The sequence below is a fragment of the Anas acuta genome, chromosome 3, assembly GCF_963932015.1.
Source record: "Anas acuta chromosome 3, bAnaAcu1.1, whole genome shotgun sequence".
Lineage (NCBI taxonomy): Eukaryota > Metazoa > Chordata > Aves > Anseriformes > Anatidae > Anas > Anas acuta.
Window position 1 is genome coordinate 31,217,953 of NC_088981.1, and position 12,247 is coordinate 31,230,199.

General features: G+C 36.2%; 1 protein-coding gene across 3 annotated transcripts in view; it reads left to right on the forward strand.

Moving 5' to 3' along the window:
• Window positions 1–12,247, forward strand: part of CRIM1 (cysteine rich transmembrane BMP regulator 1) — a 180,295-nt gene that overhangs the window by 118,111 nt on the left and 49,937 nt on the right. For all 3 annotated transcript variants that reach the window (XM_068676419.1, XM_068676420.1, XM_068676421.1), the window contains 2 exons: window positions 4,405–4,587; window positions 7,720–7,917. In XM_068676419.1, the coding sequence (XP_068532520.1) occupies window positions 4,405–4,587; window positions 7,720–7,917 (381 nt within the window). The remainder of the gene's footprint in view (window positions 1–4,404; window positions 4,588–7,719; window positions 7,918–12,247) is intronic.

Sequence of the window (12,247 nt, forward strand, 5' to 3'; positions counted from 1 at the left end):
TCCTATGGTTTTTAATATCTTTTACAGACCACAGGTGCCACAAAATAGTGTTTCTTTCCTTCAAACTGTGCAATTGTATATATATAATCACATAAAATCATGTATAAATAATTGCACTGACTTGTAATAATAGTTACAGACTTGTTTTAGTCCTAATCACTGTTTCTATATGCAGGACCAAAGGACTTCCAGAGTGGTCCTGCAGTTGTGTTTAATGGGAAGTTTATTGAACAAAGTAATACAGTCCGAAGAGTAAGAAGCCAGATATTTTTTTCCACCTAACTTGTTTAAATATATTTGCAGGCAAACAAAAGCGTACAATGTGTTGTCACTTAACATTGTTATGGGCAAATTCAAATGAACTGTATCCTTTTCTTTTCTAAGCTCCTTATCAGCACAGCTTTTGAAAAACTGAAAGCTTCTCTGTATTTTGTTTATACTGACAGGAATAAAGTTTGTAAGTTTCCTTCCCTTTCATTTAATGGAAAGTTCACGGCACTTGCACCAGTTCCCTTCAGGAGTCTGGTACAAATCCTTCTGTGTACTAAAGAAATGTCCAAAGTGCTGGAATCACAAACCTTCTCATCCTTCAAACAACAGAAGATTGTTTTGAATCTCTCTTCCGCTTCGGACAGGCTGGAATTTCTGACCCTACAGAAGAAAATGCCTGAACTTGCCTAGAGACAGCTGATGCCTGAGCATCTCATGCACTCAGAATAACTGTGTGCAGAGCTACTGTCTAGCAAAGAGTGGGTTGCAAAACTCACACATGATTCTGAGCTGCCCTCTGATTGTAGTCAAAATTACCAGTACCAGAAAGCTACACAAGTCTCAATAACAGAAGTTTTATTTTGGATTAGTTCAGCCTTTGGAACGTTATTAAATTTAAAAGTAAAAGGTAAAATGCCATAGAAAACGGATCTGATCAAACAACTTGTTTCTGTCTGCAGTTCAGTTTGGAGATAAAAGTCTTCAGAAATGAGCACTGTTTGTGTCCGTGTAGCGTGAGGCTGCATGGCTCAGTGCAAGTCTGATTTCAGGGCTCTTGCTCCTGAACAAAACAGCTGTGGCTAACTGAGGCAATCTCTAGAGCTAAATTTGTGCCAGAATTCTTCCTGATTTAACTCTGGGACAGGAATTTCAATGCCAAATCAAGTATGCTCTCTTAGTCATGTTTAACTTTACATCAGAGCAGAGGTCCGGTATCATCTGTCCTATCACAACCAGCAAAACGGCAGCATGAACTCTGCATCATGCTGGGTCACATCCGCTCTGCTCTAGCTCCTGTCACAGGTTGACCCATGCTTGTTCAGGATCAGTCTTCTGCCATGGGTTATGTGATAGCTGGCAAACACTGAGGTTGTGTTCACGAATCCATGGCCTGACTGGCTGTCTCATGCCTACTGTGTCGTTGTATTAGCTGGCATCAGAAGAGGGACTTGGCTTTTCGGGCAGCTTTAACTGCTTGGTGTTGTGCAAGATGATTGCAATTACTTTGTCACGTGGGGAAACTTTGGTACTTGAAGAATTCTACCTGCAGCATTTTCTTTATTAATAGAATAATGAATTCGTGGTTGCTAGCCTTTCAGGAAAAGATGCATTTGTTTAATGATAGCTTTATATTCTTTCTCTCCTTCGTGGCTGCCATATGTAGGTCAGTAAAGCAATAAAATTAGTGCTGTTTAGAGCAAAAAAAAGCAAGAGAGAACTGAGAGTATCATTCAGTATATCTTGCTAAAAGAAATGTGTTGGTACAAATTACACAGCAAGATGCTAGCTCTTTTATTAAGCTTTTACTTTATGAATATTTAAAGCTAGAGTTCTTATTGTGCTTGTTTTGGCTTGACTGAGTCCTTAGACCATGCAGATCTAACAACGGTAATCCTTGTCTCATAGCTGGATGCATATGGGTAGCTCAGTCATTTAATATATGTGCATATATACTAGCATAAGTATCATTTGTAAAAATACACACGTAGTGACATTCTATGGCATTTTTTGTCATAGGAGTAAATATATTGTATCTTTTCAGGATTTACGATTATTTATTTGGTCTTGTTTGGTCATTTTAAAAATGAATGTTAATTCATGGAAAATGATAATTCTACTTTCCTAACTATGCAGGAATTCAGATCTACTCTTTGGAGGAGGGGGGAAGTAAAAATCTGGAAAGTTGCAGTCCAAAGAGTTAAGTCAGGAGTAAATGGATTAAATGCCTTTTGAGTTCTTGGCACTTTTTCCTTTTTTGAGAAGGTTTTTAGACTAGCAGCTTGAGCTACATAAACTTGAAATATTTCTCAAGTGTTTGTTTATGTGAATAGCTTTCTAATGAGGTCATAGCTGTTTTCCCGGACACAGTGGTATTTCCTCTTTTTACTCTTTTTTTTTTTTTTTTTTTTTTTTTTTCACTGCTTTCTACATTATGCCTCAAAGGCAGAACAGGCATATAAAATCAAACATTGCTCAGGGTACTTCCAAATTTCAACCCTAACATTTTACAATCATTAAACAACTTGAGACTGGAGCTCAGCATAGGTGTGTAAGGAAAGAAGTACTAGAGTCACTGAAACGCTTTAGAATTATAAAGAAAATCTGTAGTAATGTCAAGAGCAACTTAGATGAAGAGTCTGCAGCCCCCAGAATTAAGAGGATTCAAAGGGATTCTGCAAATTCAGAATTTGGAATGTTTTTTCATATCCCATGTGAGATTTGAGTACTAATAAAAAAAAAAAAAAAAAAAAAAACATACACCTGAACTCAAAGTGGGCACAATTTTGAGCCCTATGTGGCTAGATATTACACATGTAAGTAAACAAACATGTTCCCATGTATTCTATCAATAACATATGCAATTGCCTGCTTTTTTTTTTTTTTTTGAAGTGTGGAATGGCTTTAAGTATGCTCTGGTTTGGATATTTGTATGTAAAACTATAAATTAGCATATTGAAGAGCGATTTTTCAGTACAGTTTTGACATTTGTTGTTCAGGCTTTTAGTGATGGTTTGTTCTCTACAGAAATTTGGCACTTCTCAGGAAATAATAAAAATCATAGGTATCTACTTTCACCTTCCTGTGTGACTTATTTTCATCACTTTCATCTTTCCTCTTCATCATTCTTTATATACTATACATCTTTCTTCCTTTCTTTCCCTTGCTATGTTTAGTTCAGATGTAATGAAATTTAATGTTTTTATCAACAGTTTGATTGTGTTTGTTGTTTTTTTGTTTTTTTTTTTATTTTTTATTTTGTTGCTGAAAAAAGTAACTGCCTGTTCTAGGAACCTTTGGCTTTTGAAGTTGATAGATTTATAGCTTCTGTACCAATACATCTGTTTAATAGGTACTAATTTACTTCAAGTACTGTTTTTCAAGTGTCTTGGGCTAGTTTCAGAGTAGGCCAAAAAATTAGTAGTTATTCCATAGTAGGAAAGAGCGAGGAGGCTTCAATGTATAATACAATGATGAAACTGTAACGCAATGATTTCTTATTGACTAATGTGGAATAGTTGTTCTACAGTGTCTTGAGTCACCACAATTCAGTGACTTAGTGCTAGGCTGTGTACAGCATTGTGTGTGCATCCATAGCTGGTTGAACCGAACATGTTGTGATGGCAATGGGTGGTGAAGATGTAGGAATGTTTGTATGTGTGCAGATAGCTGCAAAGTCCAAGAGCACTAAGGAGGCTTTGTGAGGTGTCCATGATCAGTTTCAAAATCTGGAACATAGTCATAAAAGAAAAATAATAATAATAACTATGTATTGGACAGCTCTAATGCAATTAATCCATGTGTGTACCAGAGTCCTGTAGACAGGGTAGTTACACTTAAGAAACATCAGAAACTTGCTTTTTAAAATATGAAAAAAGCTGTGCTGAAGTAACTTTTGGCTCATCCAGAATGAGAAAGATTTAGCACCGATGAAGAAAACAAATGCCTTAACTTTCCCTCATTATTTTAATTTTAAAAATTCAGAATTTTAACTGTAAACAACTAATAACTTTGAAAATAATTTTGAAAAGCATTTTCACAGAATCACAGAACTGTAGGGGTTGGAAGGGACCTCGAAAGATCATCGGGTCCAACCCCCCTGCCAAAGCAGGTTCCTCAGATCAGGCTGCCCAGGTAGGCGTCCAGACAGGCCTTGAATATCTCCAGAGAAGGAGACTCCACAACCTCCCTAGGCAGCCTGTTCCAATGCTCCGTCAATGCTCCATCATTTTATATTTTCCATTGTTTAAACATACAATAAAATATACTGTGTGCCTTTTTATTTTTATTTTTTTCTTTTTTGAAGGAAAAAATCAGCTCTTTCCTTCTCTGGTTTTGTTGGTAGCAAACTGAATTTAACTTTCTTCATTATCAGTATCCATAAAAGACATTGCTTATTTTCTCTTATTCTTTCAGAAGTGAAGCCAACTTGCATATTTAACAGCATGGAATATTACGATGGAGACATGTTTCGAATGGATGCTTGTCGTTTCTGTCGGTGTCAAGGTGGAGTCTCTATTTGCTTCTCTGCCCAGTGTGGCGAGCTACACTGTGACAGGTATTATGTGCCAGAAGGAGAGTGCTGTCCAGTGTGTGAAGGTACACTATCTTTTCAATACTTTTTATTTATTAATTCTGCTGCTTTTTTTATTTTGTCCTTTCAAGGAAAATAAGCCAGCAAGTGCTTCATGTTGTTGTTGTAAAATTTGCCAATTGTTTCTTAATTCAATTTATTTTTACTTTTCTTGATTGTTGTGTCTGAGTACAATATCTTGTATTTTTGTGGTGTTTCTCTGATGTTGACACTCTGTCCTTTTCCTATAGAGCTGTTTCTTTTCCCTTCTGGATTAGAACATTCTTAGACATGGCCACATGTGCTGTACTTTTTGGGGGCCTTTTTCCCAAAGGCCATCAGAAGCTGTTGCTAATTTCTGCACGAGATATTTAGACCCCTCCAAAAGAGCAGCAGTGTGTCTAAGACTGTATCTATCATTTTGCAGCCTGCTTCTTCCACTCATTGTTCTTCTGTTTAGCTACAGAAATGTATGCAATTATAGCAAAGAACCAGGGCAGTAATCTGGCTTCAGTGTTTTTCTTTTCCTCCTTCACCTTGTTGACAGCCAGCTCATCTGCATGTTAGGACTGCAGTCCTCCTAAAAAAAGATCATGTGGGAAATTTCACATTGACCCTCTTGCTTACACTAGAAAGTATTTGACACATCTTCTGCCAGAATACAAACAGGATTCCACGGGAGGAAGATGAAGGGCTGTTGCTGTGCACTTGGATCTTGCCCCATCGTGGGTTAGGGTATGAACACAATGTAGACAATGGCCTGTAAAGCACGCCTGGTCTGTGTGGTTAAATGTAAACTTAGGAATGATGTCCCAAAAATAAGTTGGGAGAAAAAAAAAAAAAAAAAAAGTAAAAAAAAAAAAAAAAAGTAAAAAAAAAAAAAAAAGTTGTAAATCTGAAATCTAATGGAAGAATCTAGCTACTAACGTCACATTCAAACACTTTTCTATGAATTTAATTTCAGTGTTCCTGTAGTTCCTTGTGGAGCAAATAAGCCAAAATATCCATTGTAGTTGTGCTTAATTCCACATAGATAACTATAAAAATTAAGAACTTGGTGCTAAAATAAAAATAAATAAAGTCTAAAAGAGGCAGCTACAGGAGCTAGATCTTTCCAACAAGCACGGAATATAGTGAATGATACTTTTGGGGGCTCTTTGAAGGATACTTTTGAAAGATGCTATTGGAGGTTTTGGCAGCTTAGATTGTTACTGCCTAACAAAACACTCCAGAGATCAAAAAACATCTGGATAATGAAATACCAGGATGATGAAGATTCAGTGCTATACCATTATTTAATGAAAGATTTAAAAAGTCTAGAAATGGCATGTCTGATGTAGTAAAACATTTTCTGAGTAAGTGCAGATTCACTGCTGAATTGCTCTATAAGGTGCCGAGCTTATAATATATATAAAATCTGTTTTTATTTCCTGTAATTGCAATGATTCACTTATGTAAATCTTCTGAGATTGGGCATCATGACAGTAAAATGAATAAACAATATATCTATATATGTGCTGTATCTGGGCACTCTGATATACTCAAATTTTTGTCTAGATTTGGACTTACAGTTCTAGGTATGTCCTTCATCCTCTTAGTTTCGTGATTTAAATAGTCAACAATCTTACTATTTGTCATTACATTGTTCTGCTGTATCATACAGTATTTAAAGTCGACTTTTCCCATATCTTTTGACCTTTGAATAAGACTATCAAGAAAACCTGCTTTCACTTCCTTTGGGTTTGATGAGTTAGTGTGTATTGGACCTGCAATTAAAGCTTTTTTTTTTTTTTTTAAGACAGGTAGATAAAATAATGATGATAATTTACAGTTATTTAGTACAACTTCCTTTTTCAGGTAATAGCTGTGATGTAATTTCTGCTGAGGTGATTAAGAGGCCAAATTGCAGGGTTTTTTGTCAAATCATGACATTTCTGGTGCATGATTTTGTGCTAGGGCTTGTAGCACTAAATCAAGGAGTCCAATTTCTCACTTCTGAATGATTGAATGGTAAAACTTGTTGTATTCTACTATAAATCCTATTTGATTTACATGCGTTCTCTTAAGTAAGTCTAGTCAACTGGCTCCCTTTTACTGTATTGTAATTTTCCTGGTTCCTTCAAGCAATTAAAAAGGGAAAAAAAAAACGCTCTGATCTCTTTCTTAATACCTCAGGTTATTAAGACATCTTAATAAGTGACATCTTAATCAGAATCCCACACATGAATTGTATGACAAAATTCACTTCATTTGATTGCATATGATTTCATTTCTGGTTAGGTCAAAATAATTAATTATAGATTCAAGGAAATCTCAAAACATGTAAATTGGGAAGTTAAGAGATTAAGAAACATCTTAGTTTTTAAAGTCTAATGTTCTCCAAGCTACCTGCTTTTGAAATAACTTAACCCTTTTTGATAAAATGGGGAATGTCACTAAAATTCAGGGCAAGAGTGAGTGCCAGATATAAATTGTGTGCAGATTCACTCTGAATTTTCAGAGTTTGTTAGTGTCATAAACGGAAACAATGGCTTATAATAAGACAAAAGCTATTAGCAACTGCTGTTCATTTTGCCTTTGTTTCAGAGACGGTTGACTAAACTTCAGAGTATTATCCCAGGTTTCGTTGATTTTTTTTTTCATGTAGGAAAAATGCAATGTTGACATTCAGTGACATGTTGACATGAGTCATTGCAGTAGTTCATTGAGATGCTTCCAGTTTTCATTTTGAATCTGTGGAGTCAGTTTAAAAAAAAAAAAAAAAAAAAAAAGTTTTGAAAAACAAAGGCAGAAAAAACAAAAACTGAGCCTTTTAAAAAATAAAACCCAGCCATCTGTACATGCATTTTCCTTTCCAGATCTGCTTGTTAAATTCAAAATTTGAGTTGAAATGTTTAAAAATAGAACACTGAATTTATGAATGCTCAGTATAAGCTAACTTAACATTTTCAACAGTAAATATCAATATTAAAATATCTAAATTCTTGCCTGTATTATTTAATCTCTGTGTGCCACAGTGTGGTTCTTAGTGTTTGATAGTGGCTTCACATAATCTTCTTTAACTAATATAATATCCTGTCATTGCGGTTATTCGCATGTAAAATTTAGGCATAAAAAGGTGTTAAAACTTCTTGTTCTATTGCAACTTCTCATTTCAGACCCAGTTTACCCTGTAAATAACCCTGCTGGCTGTTATGCCAATGGTCAGATCCAAGCTCATGGAGACCGCTGGAGAGAGGATGACTGTACTTTCTGCCAGTGTATCAATGGAGATGCTCACTGTGTTGCAACAGCCTGTGGACAGAGCTGCTTGAATCCCGTCAAAGTCCCTGGAGAGTGCTGCCCAGTGTGTGAAGGTGAGATCTGTATTTCCCTATTATGCTTTATTCTGCCATGGCTACTTTTTACCTAGTAGTTCCTAATTTACTTTATAGTATTGGTACAGCATTTCCCATGACCTAATAAAGCACAGGGGCTAGAGGGAAGGTAGCTAATTTTTAAATTCTGACTACAGCATGGTTTAACCACAATGGCATGTGCCCATGCTCAATACGCCTTGGGTGCAATAAAGCATAGTAAGAGGTCATTTAAGTTCAGCATTGTTAACTAATTTTACTTAGTTATGCTTACAGCTTAATAATAAATATAGGAGGAATTAGTGGATCAAAATGTTCATCAAATGGTATAATTGAGTTATTCCTCATTTCGTATTCATCAGTATCATGTAGTGACGATTCAAGATCTTTGCACAATATAGTTAGACATTGGGCATAATTATAGTACAAATTAAAGCATCATTATTTCATTGAAGCTTACAAAGGATGATTGTTAACTGGGAGATAGATTTTAATTTTTAGAGTTTAAAATGTAATTACATTTTGCGGAAATAGATGCGCCTTGTATAACAGACTGAGATTTTAACTATATTGCAAACACTTGCCTAGCCTGGCCATGAAAATGTGAGAGTTTTCAATCTTATATATTTAAAATATGTATATGTTCAGAGTTGCATTTTCTGTGGTAGTTGCTCATTGTGAAAAATACCAGATCATTCAGTTTCTAAATCAGAATTCTAGATCTGTCTTCATAGCTGTATTTATACTGTACAAATACTTTCAGGTGTGCAGGCTCAGTAAGCTGCCACGTATTTTTCCTGTTCCGTCTCTGATAGAATGAAATTAATTTTGTATAACTTCTTGTGGCCTTTCTTGGTTTGCAGTATCCATCCAAGTTCATTGAGTAGTTGCTCTTTAGGAGAAATCTGAGGAGCTTAAAGCTTTCTTATTGGTGCTTTTTCATGCCAAAATTCACATCACAGGATATGAAGAAGGTGTCTGATAATGTATAAAATCTGCATGTGAAGTGTAAAGAGTTACTACTTTCACACTGAACTAATTTTATGATGAGGAAGCGGTTTAACAGATTTTAATCCCCAGTGATCCTCTCCAGATGGGTATCAAAGACTATGTGCTGTCACCACTCCTTATTTAGTGTTTATGAGTAGAGCAAGCTTAGGAAAGTAGCATGAAGAGGTAGATTTTTGGAAGTATTTTCAATATGCTGCGTTTTTTCTCCAGTGAGAATGGACAAATATCTTTTTTCCCGTTCCAGATTGGAGAAAATGGATGAGGGACAATTGGATTAAAAGCATATCTACAGCAGACTGAGATAATTATGATGAACTGTGGGAAACAAACAGTGTAGAGTTTAAGCTTCCATCATTCATTACTAAAGGTCCCAATGCAGCCAAGAGGACACTTCATTAATGTACCACACTAGTGCCACTACAGTGCTTTTGGAGTATGCAAGGTAGCTCGTCTGGACTTGGTTAGGTAATCAGGTTCACTCTAGCAGTTGTCCAGTCTGGACAGAAGGAGGCCAAGGGGTGGCCTCACTGCTCCCTGCAGCTCCCTGAGGAGGGGAGGTGCAGATGGAGGTGCTGAGCTCTGCTCCCCGGTCACTGATGGCAGGATGTGTGGGATTAGCACAGAGCTCAGCCGGGGGAGGTTCAGGCTGGGCTTTAGTAAACATTTCATTGCCACAAATGTGGTCAAACACTGGAACAGGCTTCCTTGAGATGTGGTTGATGCACCGTTGCCTGTCTGTGTTCAAGAGACATTTGGATAATGCCCTCAGTAATATGCTTTAACTTTTGGATAGCTCTGGAATGGTCAGGTTATCTTTGAAGGTCCCTTCCAGCTCAACTAATCTAACTGACATATTACAAAAGTGTAATGGAATCAATATTTAAATTAGATTATTGTGTCAATTATTTTTTTTTCTCAGAAAATCTGAGTTTCACTATTTATAATGTCATGCTAGCTGTTCTGTGCTGTATGCCTAATTGCAGTCATATGGTTTTGAGTGCATCATCTGGAGGCGAGTAATACTGAATGGCATTTTCAGCAATTTTTAGCTTAAAGGCACCACATTTTACTTGTTACTTTGATAGCACATAGTCCCACATAAACAGTCAAGGGGTAAGATTGAATATCTGTCTTAATCTGTTAAAATTTTTCTCTGAAAGCATATTCCAAATTAAATCCCCTACGTGTCAGCCATGATGCTTCTCTGCATAATACCCCATTAAATCTGCATAACTATAGCTTAACCTTAGTTTTGCAGTGTAGTATATGAGCAGAAATGTTTACTGAATAGAAACTCAAGCATCAAATGTTGCACTAATAGCTTAAACCCATTGTCCTGTGTTCCCCATTCTGTTGTTTATTGTTTTTATTTTGCTTTTCCATCCATTTACATCTCTTATCTCCTACTGTTCAGTGTAGAAAACCAAAATCCATATCTCATATAGGCTAATTTCTGGGATCACTGATGCTATTCAGTATCATATTTGCAAGCTATTTGAGGTAGGGGTGCAAGGCATAATGCAGCATAATTTATATTCAATAAATGGATAAAATAAATGTAGAGTTAGCAAGTGATTTTGAGACCGCAGTTTACCAGTCATTGTAAGGGTAAACATACCTCCTTTTAGACCTCCCTTTTATTGCCTCGAAATTCTCACTCGCATTCCACTCACAATGTAAAATGTTTGGTCAACAAAAGTACACCATACTGAAATAATGTTCTTTTTATGTGTCGATTTAAAATGACCATATGTAATAATTGTTAAGTAGTATTTTGCAAATTCATCATAAATTTACTTTATTTTTCTTCTCTTATATTTATAGCTCATTTTACATGAACTAGTTCACTTTCTGAGGACTTGTACAGGTTGTAGGAAACAAATATTTTTCTGCTAGAATCTTAATTATGCTTCATCTCTAAAGCAGGAAGAAAGAATGATGCCTATTGGAAACTTTCTATTTTTTTTTGTCAGTTTAGTTGATGATGGACTGATTAAAGCCCATATTTTCATTTTTTTAAATAGCCATCATATCAAGAATAATAAGTCAGAGATTTAATATGCTTACCAGTGTTTTTAAAGTATGCGTTTATTTCTCATCAGGCTTTTGTTTACAAGTAAAACAAATCGAGCATGCCAGCAGCTGACTTCAATTGTGTGAGCTTACTTTAAGTATGCCAGATATTAGCTCTTTAGCATGTGAACCAAAATATTTAGTCAAAGATGTTTCTATCATTTATTTTATTTTGAGTGTTGAGGGATAGAATGGCTTGTGGGCCATAGAACTGACTGACAAATTCAAATCAAAGCTGCCTGTGGATCTGGCCTGGTTACAGCTCATCTAGAGCAAATCTTTATTAGTATCAGTCACTCGTGACTTTTCCCCTGTCTTTCATGTAAATACTGCTGCACCAACAATTTTGCCAGTTCAGTTACTTGCTGGCTGCTCTATAATCGGTTTAAATGAAAGGAGATATCTGTTCTTATTCCTGCAGCTGCGTAAGGATGAAGTTCTTGAATTATACTTTTATATAAAATTTGTAGTTGAGATCAAGTACAATGTCATAGAAGTTCTGTTAACATAGGTTCTTGAAGTGTTTTGTCAGAGTGTGTCCTGGTTTGGTTGGAGATAAGTTCATATTTTGAAAATGTTTAATCACAAAATGTTAGATACCTGCTTTCATAAGTATCCCAAGAAATGTCAGCACATGAATGTATTCAGTCCTTTGAACACAATAAATCCAGACCGTTAGAACACCCACACTACTTCATGAAGAAAATTATGGTGTTCTTATGAGAACTGAGAAAACTGGAGTTCAATGATGGGAGACACTGAAGACATACAGATATATATACAGGTTTCCAATTTAAAGATCTAAGGGAATGGCAATTTTAATACAAATTATTAGAATGGAGAGTCTCTTTTCCAGGTTTTTATCAGTTTTCTGCAATAAACCCTTTTTAATGAGTCTTTGTGGACTGCATACATTTCCATAGCATGGGCTATCTATGTACATGATACATTTTTCAGTATTGCTTGGACATTGCGTTCCAAGCAGTTAGAAATATGTAACTTTCCAAAAGCTTGTCTGGGCTTTGCTGGGCTTACAAAAGATGGTAATCACTCAGCTGCCCCCAGCCCCTCCTGTATTTGCATCTTCTATGCTGACGCAGGAGCGGGTGGCTGAGTGAGGGGCTGCAAATCCTTTACACTGGAGCTGCCAGCAGAGACCAGCTGGGAGGAAAGGCAGGAACGTGGGGTTCTGTAGGGGAGGAGTGCAGTGCTCTGGCTGTGCATGCATGGCTTTAGTCTTCAAGTC